Here is an 18,120-nt window from a genome sequence, read left to right on the forward strand (position 1 = left end):
AAAAATCATAATCTTTCCTGTTCACACTAATTTCAGTTTGTTCTTAGATTTATATGTATGTAACTTGATTGGAAAATAAAATGTTTCTAGTTTAATACTTACTGTTTACAGAGCTCTTGAACATTTTGAAAATTGAAAGAAAGCCTATGCTTGGTGGAACAAAATGTCCCCCAGGTAAAATCACACAGGCAATACCAATCAGATATTTGTTAAATTATTTTCATCCTCTAATCAAGTGGCCATAAAACATCAAACACCAAGGCATCAAAAAAGATGAAAGCTCTTTTAGGCAAAAATGTCTAAGAATTAAATAGAGGAAAAACGTTTTTAAGCAAACATCCTTCCATTTGCTCAATGAATGCATTGCTTTTAAAGTCATGCACTTGCAGAAAAGTGCCCAGTAAAAGCTGCTGTGTTAACAGCGAAGTGACAAACTGCCCAGCTAAGAAACTGAATTTTTAGCATCACAGTAAATATTTGGGTTTTATTTCCATTATCCGTCTTTAAAACTGTATCTCTGCTTCATGATTTATAAATGTGGCTTTGCGCATTTCCTCACTTCCACTTTTAAATCCCTTCCTGTAGTGCCTCTGGCAAGACGGGGCTCCTTCGTGTCCACCTTAAGGCAATCTTTTTCGCCTTTGCGAATTCGTTGTTTTTTCACTAAATTACATTTTTATTCAACTTTGACAAAGTTACAAAACAGCCCCCTTTAAATCATTTTTTACAAAGGTGTCAGTAATGTGATGGTTTAACAGAGTATGAAATGAAACTTGCGGTCCCATTGGAATGATGCTTCAGCCGGTAGAGGAAGCAAATGGAACTGTCATTGATTTGTGATTAAATGTGCACTCTTCATATACTGTATTTCGACAAGGCTTACTGGATTTGATTCTTATAGAAATGTTAGATTACAATGAAATGTTAGCATCTTTACAAAAACAATTCCCTCCTTGCAGTTTAGCACATGTTACTACACCCTCATTTCTTCACATATTGTACTAAGATTAGTTGTTCTGTGTACTGCGTGTGATTAAGTTCAGGCAAAAAGTGACCCCTCCTGTGATTTTATGTTATGAAGATAGGAAAATCTGACTCACTACCATTAGAGAAACAGCACACTCATCCAACTAATGTAATTCTTTGATTACAATTTATTGTAAAACATCTCATGCAGATAATATAATACAACACAGTGAACCAGAATTGTAGTATCATTATTAATTATACAGTCAACATTATCATTACAATCGTGCACCACTGCAAGAGAAAACAATTAACACATCTTTAATTTCTTTTTAATGTAGGAAAAGCATTACTCAAGGACATTCTGATCCATCATTATTGTTCTGAAATTTGGCGTTTTTCCAATCATCTTTTCAAACTCCCTCTACAGGGAGAAACAAGATGAAAAAACTTTGTATTCTGAATACTGTCCCTAAAGGAAGTGAGATCATGTTTTAATTTAAGGGCTGCTGATGAATCCTTGTACATCTTCAAATCCATATTTTTTATGTTCTGTTGTTTGGCTCTAATCATTTGACTCAGGTGTTTATCCTAACAATTAATGTGACCAACAGGAATAGTAACACATTAACCCCTGCAAGTCTTATCATATCTGGACTTCGATTACAATCAATACAGTATGCTTGGATATGTTATTATAATAATAATTCCTTACACTTATGTAGCGCTTTTTCCAGACACTCCACTCAAAATGCTTTACAGCACTTTACCAATGAGTAGGCTCCACCTGGATAATGTGAAGACAGCCAGAGTGCGCCAGTATGCTCACCACACTATCAGTGGGGAAGAGAACAGATTGATGAAGGCAGTTCAGAGATGGGGATTATTAGGAGCTCATGGTTGGTAAAGGCCAATGGGAAATTTGGCCAGGACACCGAGTAACACCCCTACTCTTTTTGATAAATGCCCTGGTATTTTTAATGACCACAGAGAGTCTGGACCTCAGTTTTACATCTCACTTGAAGAATGGCACCTTTTTCACAGTGTAGTGTCCCCGTCACTATACTGGGGCATTAGGACCCACACAGGCTGCAGGGTGAGCGCCCCCTACTGGCCCCATTAACACCACTTCCAGCAGCAACCTTATTCCCAGGAGGTCTCACATCCAGGTACTGACCAGGCTCACACCTGCTGAGCTTTAATAGGTTGTCAGTTGTGAGTTGCAGGGTGATATGGCTGTATTATATGATGTTTTAATGTGTTATGGTGTTATTATTGTGTCTTAGTATAAAGTTAAAGAAGAGTAAACAAATAATTTCAGTAATCTATTTTGTATATTATATATTTACCTGTATATTGAATACATCTAAGTATATAAGAATCAAAACAGTATGTGAAATAAAATGAATACTGCAGGTCACTTTCTAAGCTATACAAACTTCACCCATACTGTACAGCAGCAAAACAACATTTTGTCTTGCTGTACATAACTTTCATTTGCATCTACCAATAAAAATTCCAGTAACTATACAGTAGAAACTTCAAAAAGAGAAAGCTCAAACAGAATGTCCTTTTCCATTTTGTTTCCACACAAACAGAGAGAAGGCTTTCGCAGTTTGTTTCGTAACCACTGCACCTTAATGTATGTTCAAATTGAAAGGAAACAGAAAAAAGCAAAATAATGAAAAATTGGTTTACATTGTAAAGACTTTAGGAGTACAATTTTTCATACTCATGAATTTATTCAATAGAAAAACTATAAAATAAAGCAAAGGCTTTCAAATAAACCTCAATACAGCCCTCTGATGCTGATCCATTACTTCACTTGAAATATAGCATCAGCCAGGCCTTCACTTCTCCCTTGCACAATGGTTAATCCTTCAAGAGCCAACCTTTAATACCCACGTGCTATAGCTTTTGTCTCCCTCTCTTCAAAAGTACAGTATCCAATTTAGGAAAGTGATGGGAAAGTTTAATCTACAATCACTGGTCAGTAGAATGATCTGCCAGGAGCATAATCTGTCACGAAGCCTTAACCTCAGTCTCTGTGCTTTCTTGAAGAAGAAATAAAGAGCATTTAAAGTACGGTAGCAGTGCAGTTTACTGTCTGAGATAAAATTGTATAAACAAAGACAATCAATAATGACAAATTTACCATTTACAAATTTAACATTTGTCTTACTGCATTAGACCCATCCTCTCTTTACGAACAAAATAACAACTCATTTTCCTTTGTCTTTTTCTGAGGCACAAAATCACCCAACTGTACTACTACTGTTTGTGAGCATACAGAGACCTATGGAACTCTGGATTTCAGGTTGATATGGTTATGTTTGATTCCTGCCCCCTCCTGATTTTCCTTTTAAAACAAAATGGAAAATGCACTACTGCACATTTAAAAATGAAAATTCAGTACATGTAATATGTAAACGAATTGGTCCATGAAACATCATACTATACTGTACATGCATGAACAGCTCTGAATATCATTGTAGGCACTACTACATTATATAAAACAGACCATTCTATTATACCATGTCTACCGTATCTTCAGTATCCACACAGGCAGAAATATGCTGTGCTCGTAGTTAGCATCCTTGCTTCAGTGTATAGCCATTAACAGCCATGACCTCACTAATGAGGTGTGTCTCAGCTGGGCTTTAGTTTCCCAAGACCAGGGTCTCGCATAGTTTCATTGTATCTGTGTGCGGAAAAGTGAATAGTGAATATTGGAAGGAAATATGAAAATATGAAATTGAATTTATTAAACATATTTTAAAATACAGTATGTAAGAGATTTAAAGAATTTTAATTACATTTTAGGAGGACAAATAATTAATTACCATACTGATTGCATAACCTATGATTATGTAGTTACAATAATTATTAAACTACAGTTACAGTACATGGAAACAAGATTGTAAGAGGTTAAGAATGCAGAAACTGCACCTTACAGCAGCACAAGCTTTACTACCTCCTGCAGATTCCCAAGTCACTGGGAAAGGATGCTTATCAAAACTTTGTGCTCTTTCAAGTAAACAGTGCTTAAGGCACTGCCCTTTAACATACTGTAATCCTTGCTAGCTTGTCTTTTCTTGGACTTAACTTTGCTGTGATCGACAGTCTTTCATGTCCTGCCCTGTTTTGCTAGATAAAATAGCAAGCTCTTGTGTAGCCCCATTCCACCCATAGCTATTGCCACTGCTGGGAAGTATTTACAACATGTGCACGAACATCCTCTTATTTGTGTTCTCTGCCCCTAAGGAATACACTTGCCTATCATGTACACCTCATGGCTCTCAGTTTATAACATCATCACGCTGAGGTTTGGGTTCAAACCTGTGATTCGCTTTCTATTCTTAAAACATCCTAGAGCAAGGTAACCACATCCACTGAGAAAGACTAAAACTCTGGAGGAGGCTGCAAGAGATTATGTTCTTATTTATTTCAACCCCTCTCAGGCTTCATTTTATGTGGCTGTTTGACTAGTACATCTATCCACAGAAAAATGGATTTGCTGCCTCAGTTTTCCTTGTTCTCTGGGCTGTTTACACATCCAGAATATTGTGCGACACTGCTGTTTCCTATCATACAGGCAAACCAAACTATTGCCGTTAGTATGACAGCACAATAGCCACGAATATCCCAAAGGCTTCACAATTGCAATTGTAACACAGAATATCCTATTCAACTGACAACAGTTTCATGAAAGCATATTGATTTTGTACATCATGAACCCTTTTTTCTATAAGAAAATTATTTGTTAAAATCCATTTATTACATTTAGTGCCCAAGGCTTATATTAAATCCCTAGTTAGCAAATGACTCCATTCCTTGCAAACACAAACTGTCCATATTGATTGAACAAGAGCCAAAAAAAAACCCAAAATATTTATTTTGATTATTCTTTGAAAAAATGGTTATAGCACCCTACAGACCAAATGAAAGCTGGAATCAGCAGATTAGCACATTGACACTATTCTTTGAATTTTCATATGTAGAACATTCTTGCATTTTTATAGTTGTCAAGAAGGTTGTTTGCATAATAAGAAAGACTTATCCTATAAGAATTACTGTAGGTTTATTTGCAAGAAGGTCCAAGTCTGCTGATACTACTGCAGTGGAGGAACGAGTAGGGCTCTGGACTTCTAAAAGCTGTGTCTTGGATGGGGTATCTCAGGGAACCGGCAGGTAGTTCTCTGAGGATCCTGTGCGTAGCCGTGAATTCTGCGGGATGCAGAGGCAAACAATCCAAAATTGTAATCCAGAACCAAGGTCGACAGGAGAAGCTGGAGATCGGTTAACCAGAAAGAGCCAAGACAAACCGAGAAGACAATCTGAAAGGCAAATCCAAGAGACGAGATCAAAAAGGGAAAAGTTAAGTCCAAAAACCAGGAAATCCAACAAGATAAAAACACACACTAGAAAATTCTAAAGGAGGCTTTTCAATAGTGAGCATGGTTTGGAGCGTGAGGGAGCTTTAAATAGAGAAGAGAGGGGGACGTGGTTGGATAATTGGTTCAGGAGTGAGAATCTGTGGAATCTGGTGCCTGTGAGAATGTGATGGGTTCAGTCAGGAATGAGATCGTGAAACAGTGGGTTTGGGAATGTAATGGAGTTGTCGAGGACAACTGCGGGGCATGACACAGGGTAGTGCTGTTGCACCCTTGAGCAATCCATTTCACTCAGAGTGCTAATGTAATGTCCAGCTATATAAATTTGCAAAAGACTCAGCCTAAGATATACATTAAAAATAATTTTAATGGTGTTGCAAAAACCTCAATACCAGTAGAACGTTCTTCACTATCAAATGATGTGCAATCTACTTGCAGCATAGCCAGGTTAAGTACTGCATTTATTACCATAGAAGAACTATAAAATAAGCTGCTAGCTCAATGGAAAAGCAACCAAAAAAACAGTTTTTGTTGTTTTTAAAGTCCTCAGGCTTCTGGGGCAAAAGGATCAATAGGATGTAACAGATATTACTGTTTTGTAGCCCTTCTAATGGCATATACTGTAGCTCATTGTAATCTGAATGTTTTTCAGGAACATGGCACAGAGTACAAAATGATGAATAGAGCTGGATCAGCAAAGAAGAAAAGCATAGCAGATATTCAGGCGATGTGCTAATCTTTGACATACTGACAGATGTAATAAATTTAGCTGTGCATGATATAAGGTTGCACAGCATTTCTTTCCAATGGAAGTTGATAATGTGATTCTATGTACCCATGATGCTCTTTAAGGATTACATTTATCATGCACAAGCACCCATACATTACAGTACAGTACAGTATGTCATTAGAATTGCGTTGTATTGTTTTTAGCATTTTCCGCTTTTTCTGCTTAGTGGAAATGTTTGTGAAGAATTCTTAAATATTTTATGTTAAGATATTTGTCATACATGACAAGAGATAATTACAGTATAAATCCTTTGTTTTTTATTAACTTAAGAATGGTTACAAATGTAAAGAGGCCATCTACTTGTAGCCAATTTCATTTATCAGCACATAACTGATTCAAGGACCTCATCCAACTGTTTCTTGAAATAAACCGGGTCATCAGCTTCAGCAACTTGTTCCATACACCCACAACTGTTTGTGTAAACAAGAGCCTCCTATTCTCAGTTTTAAATGCTCTTCCATGCAGTTCTGACTTCTGTCTTCTGATTTGTGCTTCACTGTTGATTCTGGAAATGTTCACTGGCTTGATTTTGTCAGTACCGTTTAAGTTTCAATGCTTGAATTGTTTTTTTTTTGTAATCTTCTATGTGCAAGACTGTTCAGGTTAAGATCTTTAAGCCTGTCACTGTAGGAGATGGACCCAGACTATACATAATTGAAAGAATCATATTCTCCATTTTAAGACCAGACAGTGTATCTAATCTGTGGCCACATAAACTCAGCAATTGGTGAAGCAGTGCACTAAAGTGGCACAGCTTAACATTTCAATTGAAGAATTTAACATTGGTTTAAACAAGTTGCAATTTATGGTATTTATTTATGAAGAATTGAATCATTTCTGGTCTTTTTTTCCATGAAAGACGACACAATCAGAGACAAAATGAATCATTTGAATCTCTTTTCAAGCTACTGCAGCATGTCTTAAGCTCTTTATCTCTAAAAAAGTGTGGTTTGGAAATTGAAGGAGTTTCAGTGGAAAATGTTCACATTCTAAATGGATAAAAGGATAATTCATAAGAACAGGAAAGTGAGGTGATGCAGCTATTTTCACACATTAAGTAAGATGAAGACAATCAATGCTGTATATACATTTATATATTCATTTATTTTGAACTGACCACATTTTAAATTAAAATCAGATACAGTATGAAAAGATTTGAAGTTGTTCATCAACTTACTTGAAAGGCAACATCTAGCCAGAATGAACAGAACAGTAAATTGTACAGTAAAGTACAATTTACTGTTTTATTTATTATGCATATTCTTATATGCATATCTTGAAGGTGAAGGAGCCTGCGCTGATGTTTCTGCCAAATTGGCATTGTGTGAACTAAGGTCAAGTGACCTTTTTTCCTTGTTAAAAGTAATCATTGCAGAAGACCTTTGTTTTGACAAGTGTTTGCCTTTTCGGAAACTAATAGCCAGTGCAAGGCAAAAACATTTCTCTCAGACTGTCTTTCCCAGGAAGCAAATGAGAACTCGATGGGGTAAGATTTGTGGTTGAGTTCAAGGATATGTCTACTGAACTGGTGCTGATGCCAGAAATACTGATGGCAGGGGAAAAAAGTTTTTTTCTAATACACAAACATTAATTTTCTTTTGTTCACCTCCTCAGCGTTGCTTGTAACATGACAGTTTATAATATCACTGAAGGAGCTGTGATATACAGTCTGTCTTTCCACTCTTTTTTTCTTCCATAGGAATTTATTTTTCATCGCCTGTTCCCGACAGAATTAAGTTTTCACATGGCTGCTGTGTGATTTTTATATAAATCCTCACAAGCCTCTCATATTCTTTGGATTTCCAGGAAATGAACTAAAGAAAACAAAAGGACTAAGGTGTGCCCAAAGTGATAGAGACATTTCCTTCTTTTGTAAAACCTCTAAATGCTTCATACACACAAACAGTAAACTACTTCCTCTCTTTAAGTATGTCTGTTTGCATCAAATAGTGTTTTTGTCATCTTTTTTGGAGCTAGAATGAAGTTATCAATCAAAATAAATTGAATCTATTAATGTTAAATGTACAAAAGCTAATGGTGATGTACGAGTCTGACTATAAGGGCAGTTAATTACAACAATTGATTATTCATGTAGTTTCACTTTTAAACCAACTTCACATTCAAGATCTAATTAATCCACTGGAGCTTTCATTTATACTTAATACCTTGTAGCTTTAGGCTGAAAATGTACCTTTTATGATTGTGTGCTAGAAAGTCCATACACAAACATTTGCTTAAAAATACAAATTATTTTAATCTTAGGCTAAATTTAGTGAGTCCTAATTAGTTTTTTTCTTCCATTTTTTTATTTATCCACAAAATAAAAAATGTAGGTGAAATGCAAGAAAACCTGATTAGATAGATTTTGCCCTTGTCTCCTTAGCAGAGAAAAATATATACCTTTTGATAAAATATCTTTGCTGAAACTTTTCCTCTGCCTTTTCTTTTCATTAGGATTCCTTTTATGAGAAAGGGTGGTGACTTTGGAAAAGATTATAAACTTATTAGGACATGGTGTTCAATTTAATTGTACAAAATGAGAAGGGCAAAGAAGATGAATTATAACTTAGGAGCAAGACAGTACTGGAAGTATAAACATTATGGTGTCTAAGTCTGGTAATTCATATCCTGGGTGTCCATCTCAGAGTCTGTACCTCAAGAAAGTGCTGTATTCTCCTTTGATCTGTAGCCTGCTGAGGAATCGTGTCTAGATAGAAGAGTGCTGAATGGAGGACGTTTGATAAAATTCTTAACTGGCAACAGTCAGCAGACATCTAGTTGGGACCAGAAGAGGAGGACTTGCTATCTGCAAACATCATTCGGCTGAGACACAGCCAAATGTTGGGACAGGGAAGTGATTAAAAGCTATGTGTTGAAGCCGATACCTTGGCTTTTTCCAAAAAGTGACTGGGTCAGATCCTCTGAATGCTTAGCTACTAAAATCCAAACAGACTAGAAAGAAGGGAATGCCCTCTTCTCATGTGTAGCCATCCTTATGTCTTTATAGAGGGCCGCAGTGATGACTGATGTGAAAATGAGATTCAGAGGAAGAAAGACATGCTCGTTCAACCCCCACTCCTGCCAAAATTCTGCCTAAAGCTCTTTTTATAGTCAGAAATAATAGTTCAAGAATGTCTTTCAAACACAAGCAGTGTACATGATCAAGTCACAGCACATGTAAATTAGGAAGTAACACACTGCTTGCTTCCTTTAGTTGTACAAAATGCATATTTAACCTTAAAAACGATGAGGTGATTTTTTTTCCCTCATGGTGATGTGATGTCTACTACCTGTCATGTTCATTAAGTGCACTTCCATTTAATCTCAAAGTTAAAATTAATATGAAAAAAATAGATTATAACCACTTTCCAATGGGAATGCTGTACTGTGTCCTTGTAATAAACTAAGGTATTTCAGAAGATAAAGCAAAACCAAGAAATTGTTTTTTTTTCTATATTTAGAAAACATTCAATGATGCCTTGCGAAGACACAGAGAGCAGCAGAATGACACCCTGCAGCTTTACAGCACACTTATAATTGGCACTCAAGAGCTGTGTGGCTTGGAGAGATGCCGACTGCTTGTCCACTTTCGTTTATGTAGGCATGTTCTGCCCTGAAACGCATCAGGTAGACTTTTCCTAGTGAGTCAGACAGGAAGTGTGACCTGAGAGCGCTCCACTAGCATCTAAAAGTCTATTACACCTGCAGCCCATAAAGGCCAAAAGCAATGTTTGTTTGGCACTCTATGCTTTTTTAACCCACAAATACACAATTGTAGGGATAAGGGAGCTACATGGCCTGGTTTACACCTGTTAGGTTGGTTTAAAAATCCAAACAGCAGTGGATTCAGGTGCTACCCTACATTGACGAGCCTCTCCACATGAGCACTATGGTACCAAAGAGAGGCAGGCTGCTGGAGAGAAAAAATCTGTCAGTGGCTCTGTGTGTGCATCTCTCCTCTTCAAGCCAGCCATTATCCACAGCCTCAAGCCTAGTATTACAAAGTTGTCTGTGGCAGAAAGGTCCATTGGATTACACGGAGGAACAAGATCTCCCTGTGGGCATTTAAGATCCCTTGGCAAAAAAAAAAGAGCACCCTACAACTTTTCCATTTCGTTGCCCTCCAGCCTCTTTGTATCATAGTAACTGTTATAGCCAACAGCAGCGGGGTAAATCATTACAGGCGCAAAATGTATTTATGTTTATAAAATATTCCGAAGATGGCTTCAAGAAATATTGAAGAGTTTTGCTGTCAAACAACGTTGGTATACTTGCCATGAATATTTTATTTCCCCCGAGTGAGCGCTAGGTGGCAGTGATGAACAGAAAGACCGTGAGAGAAATGTAGCCAGCAAGTACTGTAAGTGGCCGTGATTGAAACGGGAGTGTGCTTTTTTCTCCAGCTTTTCTCAGTCTCGCTGTGGTGCAGCGCTGGGAGAGAACATTGGAGCCCTTCGTGTGCTGAGCAGCCTTTCGGTAGAGTAAAACAAGACAACAGTTGCAGCTGAAGGGAAAAATCTACAGGAGACCTCAGAAATACTGGATTGTGTGTTTTGGGGGAAGAGAAGCAGCCACATCAGAAAAGGACAGACAACATGAACAGCTACTGGATACACAGCATCTGGGTCCTGGGGTTCGTTTTCCTGTTCGGATTTCAAGGTAGGGGGGTTGGGGGTGCATCTAATTTTTTTCTACTAGATGTTACACAATGTGGAGATAAGCAGTAAGCTCTATAAGAAACAACTCTTTAGATGTTGTCCCTTTGCTCTCTTTAACGCTCTTTTAACACGAAATACAGAAATCTTTAAAGTCTGAATAGCTTTTTCAAGTAGCAGAGCAGGCGCATTTGTCAAGTGCTGAATGTGAAGCAATATTATTGTTTTCCCAATGAGGAAACATTTTCAATAACAAGTTACCGCGGAGTATGTTTTCTTGTCAGTTAATTTAAGTAACATAGAAGATTCATTGTAGCTCGCTTTGCCTTCCAGAGGGCAGGGGACATGAACAGGTTAATAGGATGGAGAATGTCAGGAGCACTGTTAACGCAGTCCGGAGCCTTCCCTGAGCGCACTTAACGGGTCTTTATATCGTTGCGTGCAAACCGATTTTAAGCGCAATCGGCTCACTACTTACCTATTGCTGCACACGAAACTTCTCAGAAATAATGGACAGTCAAAGTGCAGCGGTCTGAGCAGTTTTGCAGCCCGCCTGTTAGGATTTTACAATAAAATAATATTACAATAAGAATGTTTGGGTCAGGGTGCGAGTACCTCGTCCATTTCTTTTAGAGCGAATTCAAATGATCATCATTACCCCCCTCCCAAAAAAAAAAACATTTTTACCATACTATTTTTAACACGAAATATTTTGCTGTGGCTTGTTTGTACTGTACTGTACATGTGGCTGGGAAATTGCATGTAAAGTACATAATTTCTTTAGTATTAAATTATGTATTTAGTATTATTATTATTAGTATTAAAGTTTAGACATTAGACATTAGGTCTTCTCCTAAGTAGCTGTAATGGCTGACATGGAAAAATGACAGGTCCTTAGGGGATTTGTTGCCATTGGAGAAAACATTTTTGAATATTCACCATACATCTTAATCATTTGAGGGCTGAACTGGTCTTTGATCTCTACGGCTCAAATAGAACTTATTTTCATCTTTAGAAAGTTACCATTCACGACTGGCGCTGACAGAGCTATTCCTCTAAGTCACAAACGGCGACGCGTGGAGAAGAGTTCAGTACCCCCTTTTTTAACTTTTGATTTGGACGAGTTCAGTACCTAATGCACCGGAGACACATGCAGTGAAGCACAGCTGTCATGTTCTAGTAACTGCGGTAAACTACAGTAGCTAACTGCGCTACTTCGTAACCAAATCCCAACCCCACCCCTACTCCTACCTCGACCCTAAACTCTGATTTCTCCTGATGTGTTCAGGTAGACGCATCGTGTGTGTGCTAGTAGTTACGTGAAGCTGACTGCATTTTAATTAGCCTTTTATGATCCAAGGTCTAAACTAAAGAAGTCCACGACACCCTATTTAGCCCCTCTTAAAACACATACTGTACAGTACTAATTAGTTCAAAATGCATGTGGCCCAAGTGAGAGTCCAGTGTTCCCTATTCAGTCTTTATTTTGAAAGCCTGGCTACCAGTGTTGAGTGTTTTTGAACTGCTTTTTGCCTTTGCTGTCTGCGGAATAATTGGTTCCACTTTCATAATGACGACTCTTGTTTCACACGGCGCTTTTCCCTCGCTCAGATTTCTCTCTCCTCCTGGGATAAAGTCTTTCGGACCCACGATTTACCAACTGCGGCCGGGTCTCACCTGGAGGAACTCCTCGCTCTCAGAGCGCTAACCTTTTGTTTTCGTCTTTTTCACTACGATGTCAGCTTCTTCTGTCGGCCTTGTCTGCCCAGTTTATCTCCCTCTAAATAACCAAGTTAGAACTATTTGCATAATTCTCATTTGTACAGTGAATTGGGCTTGATGAGCTTGTGTAAAAAAACTACTGTTAATTTCTCTATGGAGATGTCTTTTTTTTTTGAACAGCCAATGTTGTTAACTATGTGCATAATAGTACAGATTATTAATATTCCTCAGGCCATGGGTGAATGATAACAGGACTCTCTGTACTGTTCTAGCAGTCTTGTACTAGAGCAGGGGCAATGATTCTAAAGCAGCAGTAGTACTCAAGATTTGTAAAATTAGATTGTGGAGACGATAAGTGCCATAATATTGTAGCATGTTTGGTGATGGCTTTGGACTGCTGTCTACGCTAAAAATAATAAAAGACTCAAGTCAGGGGGGATGAAAGGCCACAGACATCGCAGGAATAGCAAAAATGATGAAGTCTAGGATTTATTTTTATCGCAATTAATGGGCTTTTATGTGCATGGCTGTCTGCGATTTTAAGCTTTCACGATATGCAGCAGCAAGGGTTAAGCTGGTTATCGCAAAGAGAAAAATAATGGGTTTTTAGTACAAATGGTGTGAATATTTCCTATCACACTTATTTTCTAAGCTTCCTCAATGTAAACCAAAGATCTTGGTGGTGGGTGTTTTAGGTATTGTCATACAACATCCATCCACTGCTTCATTAAAAAAAAAGTTTTCCTAATAGATTGTGTATTCTATTAACTGAACCAATTTTGCATTTCTTGAATAACACATCCACTCAATTTTCACACAAGTAAAGATGCTTTTATGTCTCTGTGTTAGCAGGCTTTTTGTTTTTTGCAGGGAAGATGCTTGGTTGAGTACTCATCAAAATGTGTGTGAAATCCATCATGTTGATTTTTTTTTTTAATTTCATGGGTAGGTTCCAGCTGAACCTTTGAATTGCATTGAGTTCCCATTTCTAGATTTCACCTTAGAGCCCCAGAAGGAACCCTGTCATTTGTAAGCCCGTCTCTTGACTATATGAACACATTAGAAAGCAGTAGTCTGAGCTGTACCTTTATACGGGGCTGCAGACAGCCCAGTGGAATTGTTGAAATTTGAAAAGGCCCTCTCTTGTCAGGTGGTGTCGCAGGTTAAACACAACCTAAGAGTCTTCCACTCTGGGGAGCAGCTGGATGTTTATAGTAACCCGGTTGGTGTTATTGTGAGAATATTGACTCAAGAGATGTGTGCATACACACTCCACTGGGCAAACAGAAAGGCCTCTTGAATGGAATCCCATGTAGTTTTTTGTACCTGTAAGGACACTGCACTCATGGTGGCTGCTGCTGAAATGGCGAGGTGTCTTCTTCCATCTGTGCAGGATGTTTCTGTTTAGATCATCTTAATCTCTGAGAGAGCCGGCAAGTTACTCTGTGCACTCCGTGGCCCTCCCAGACCTCTTCAGATGCTCCACATATGAACCACAGTGCAGAAGAGACTGTTGCTTGTCATGTAAACCACTGCTATTGTAGTCTTTCCAGTCATGTTCTGAGGCGGCTACTGGCCTTCTGTAGAGGTCACACCCAGCCTTTATAGACATTCAGTTTTGCATGAATTGTGGTTTTGTGCTGTTGTTGTCACAATATTAAGGTGAACAGTAAAGCACCAAAAGCAATAATAATTTTATCATTATGATTAATTTTTTTCACATACCTCAGCTTGCTCTCCATGAGACACACAGCCATACAGACAGGGAGAGAGCCTGGGGTCAGAGCGCAGGGTCAGCCATTTATAAGGCACCCCTGGAGCAGTTGGGGTTAAGGGCCTTGCTCAGGGGCCCAACGGAGTAGGATTCCTCTGCCAGCTGCAGGATTTGAACCGGCAACCTTTTAGTCACAGGCGCAGATCCTGAGCCACAGTGCCACCACTCCGCCTTTTTGCATTTTTGCAACAAATGCGAAAATATGCATTTGTTGCAATGCATATTCATTATTTTGAATTACAGTTTGATCAGAAGTGAGTGTTTATATACAGTGTACAATCTATATATGAATATATAAATATATAACACTATATATAATGATATTAAAAGGCAAATTATGTGTTTGCATAACGTAGTTTAATGCTTCTTATTATAACCATATCTACACGTGTGTAGGTTTAGTCACCTGTAAGCTTCTATAGTATATTTAAAAAAAATACAAGAGGAAATAATATTTTATGATAAAATTAATTGCTCTTTTGTACTGCAGACAAAGACTTTTCCCTTTGAAAAGAATAGAACACTATATGTTATATGTTTGCATTACATTTTTAAATGAACTTTTTTAACCTTCTTTTTTTCGCTTTGTCAGAAAATGTCCTGCCAGTAACCCTACAATAATGTCACTGCAAATTAGATTTAGGCAAGCTGTTGTATATAAAGTGAATCTGAAATGCCATTTATGTTAAATACATATTTTTTGGAAAAATGTGTGTGTCCTTAACTTTTGGGTGCAGGTACAGTAGGCACTCCGTGCTAATGAAATAGCATAGAGTAGATTAAGATTATCTATAACAATGAAACAAGATGGTTTCAGGAATGTTAGTCATGCATAAGAAAAAGTACAAAAGTTCATGTTAAGCAAGTAAAAGTGTCTTGTGGCTGGCTCCCCTGACCTCAGTAGCTGAAACTGATTATCAAGGCTTCTGCTGGGGGTGACCTTGCTGGACCGATTGGGCATCACACTTCACTCTGACCCAGACATTCCACATCAGTGCCCCTGCCTGTTGACAGGAGACCTTGCGGTGTAGCAAATGCCATGTTTTGGATGAAGGACAAGGCCCTGATAGCTGGAGACAATCGGGGATTCTATTACATTGTTCCAATGAATGAGAAGGCTGAATCTGTTGCCATGGCTTAATTCCAATTAAAGATTTTTACACACAAAAAAAATCTAAAAATATCCCTTTAGTTTTCCTGGCTAAGTAATTGCTACAGAAAGTTCTCTACTTGACTGGTGGTACGTTTAGCTGCTGGGGAAAAGTGTCTGTGCTCTGGCACAGAGGAGCTGCTCGAGTGATGGGCACAGTTCTGCCCTACCTGTGAAGAGTTTTGGAATCCCTTTTGACGAAAAGTGCATTTGAAATAGAAGTCTGTCTTGTTAGTGATTTAATGAAACAGAAAGCAATGTTAAAAATATCCAAATTGACCAAAGGAAATGTAAAGTGTGATAATATCAGCATTAAAGTGCATTAGCTCATAGGTTGTGTTTTTTATTAATCAAAATACATTTAAGTTAGTGAAATTAATACATTCTAAAAGTTTCATTCTGTCCTTCGATTAAGCTTTAATAGTTTTTTAGTGATGGATTATTGCTAGATTTTACTACCTTGGTGTTTGTTCAGAGCTTACAGCACACTACTCCTTGGACTGCAAATACAGTAAATAGAATGTTGCAAAAATGTTTTTTTTTCTGATGCAAGAGAGAGGAAATTATGTTCAATGGAAGTCATAATTCTCTGAGCGAAAAAAAAGATTTTCACAGCATAATGGCTTCGGCAGTAAAAAAAAAAAGCTTTGGTATTTCAAAAAGAATTACATATTGACAGAGTCCAACAGTATATGATGTGCATTAAAGGGAACCAGCAGGGATCTTACTAGTATATTCCAGGAAAGAAGTTGCTGTTGGCAACTAAATAACTACATTTCTTCTAACGTGACCCACATACTACTGGTCGTGGAGTTTTAATGAGTTAAAAAGGTTGTTTCTTGCTATTAGGTCAAAGAAGGAATACTTTCTATCCTCTTCCTCCAACTGCTGTGGTGCACACAAAAACAGTAGCATATCCCCTGTATCTGTCTGTATCCTTGAGGAAATTAAGCTGAAGTGACAAAGAAGCAGAAGTTTCTCCCATAAATTTCATGAATAAAAATTGTGCTGTATCGTACAGCTTAAATAACTCAATTTTCAGCACCATGATTTACCAGTCAGTAGGAATAAAAAGTGGCTATCCAGATGAGATGGGGACACTTTTTCCTGGAAGATATACAGTACATGTCCTGATGTTACTCAGTTACTCTACAATGTAAATAACTAGAATTAAAAGTAGTTTAACTTTTTAGAATGTTTACAGAATTGCTATAAAAAATAAGTAAAATTCAATGAAAAATAGGTGACAGGAAGTTTGTGTTGTTTTCAATCACGATTTGTACTTGTGTATAAAAACTCCACCTGTCCTCTTGGGAATGATTAGTGAGAATAGATAGAAAGGTAACCTTCGAGATGTTGCATTTAAACTGTTACTATCAGTGAAAAGATGTTATTGTTGTTAGACTGAAGAACTGACATTTCTTTTGGTATTAAGCATTTTCTTAGTGTCAGCATTCCTGAGCTTTAGGACAGTAAACAAAAGGCTAAAAGAAAATGCTGACTGAAAATTTAATGATGAAGCCATGTTCCTGTGAGAGCTTCCTTTGAGCATTGTCCAGGTTTTATTTTTACACAAAAGAAAAGGTGTTGTAGCAGTTTGGAGTCCAGAGTCAAGCAACTGGGATAATATGTGGATTAATGGAGATGACGTAACTTCAGCAAGGGAAGTTTTTCAGACCTACACAAAAGACAGCTGTTGGTTAGTCTTACGGGCTTTTTTAAAGTGGACCTTTGTTTAATCCTTTAAATCCTACTCAGGCTGAGGAACAGAAATAATATTTGGAAATTAAGAAGAAATACTGTATACAGTACATAGGTGCCTTGTATTAGGGGGACTGGTGAGTATGCGGATGGTGTTGCCAGCTAATCCTATGGCTGCTGTTTAATTAGGATCCTTCAGAAATCAACTAAAATGAATCGTGATTTATTAGCTACTAGAAACCAGATTATTCTCAAAGGGCTTAACTCCAGTGTCCTTGTCGGTTTTTAACCTTTTAAAAAATACTACTTCTGTATCACATGTTGGTCATTTCAAAATCCATATAAATTTAGATGTTATGTACTCAATGCTTATTACTTCAGTTTATGGGTTTTCTACTCTGAAAATCACTATTATTTTTCTCATACAAAACTCAAACACAGAACATTGTTTAGGACGGGAGAGAGAGTAGAGCAACTCATTAAGGCAACAAGTATTGATATTAGAAAAATTCACACATTAAGGAAAAGAAAGGGATTAAAGTGTTCGCTCAATAATTACCTACAAATCCAGGAGGAAGGAAAACATCACTTGAACATCCCACACCTGCTTTGAATAGTCAAATTTTAACAAAATAAGTGCATAAGAATCTCTTTTAGCACTAATGATTTGCAGGTGCCAATTACAGTATATTTTCTGTCTTTAAAAAAATTGGTGTATATTTATGAAGATTTGGATTTTAAAATGACTGCAAAGCAGTCAAGAATTGCTTCTCAGCATTACCTCTTTATTGGGAACTCTATTGTTGGCATATGAAAAGCAACCCTTTGTAAGCTGAGCTGTTTCTCCTTCTGTCAGAAAACAGCGGGTAACAGCGGTCTTGTTTGGAGATACCTGATACACAGCACGCTGTCTCTTCCAAGTTAATATTTTTTAAATATTGTGAAACTGAGAAAGGGTTTGGTTTAAG

General features: G+C 37.6%; 1 protein-coding gene across 1 annotated transcript in view; it reads left to right on the forward strand.

The window, feature by feature from the left end:
* Positions 1-10,501: 10,501 nt before the first annotated feature.
* The window catches only part of lsamp (limbic system associated membrane protein), a 628,552-nt gene continuing 620,933 nt past the window's right edge, over positions 10,502-18,120 (forward strand). The window contains exon 1 of the mRNA XM_015341696.2: positions 10,502-10,809. Coding sequence (XP_015197182.1) covers positions 10,746-10,809 — 64 coding nt within the window. The 5' untranslated portion in view covers positions 10,502-10,745. The remainder of the gene's footprint in view (positions 10,810-18,120) is intronic.

Source organism: Lepisosteus oculatus, chromosome 5 (genome assembly GCF_040954835.1).
Source record: "Lepisosteus oculatus isolate fLepOcu1 chromosome 5, fLepOcu1.hap2, whole genome shotgun sequence".
NCBI classification, from domain to species: Eukaryota; Metazoa; Chordata; class Actinopteri; order Semionotiformes; family Lepisosteidae; genus Lepisosteus; species Lepisosteus oculatus.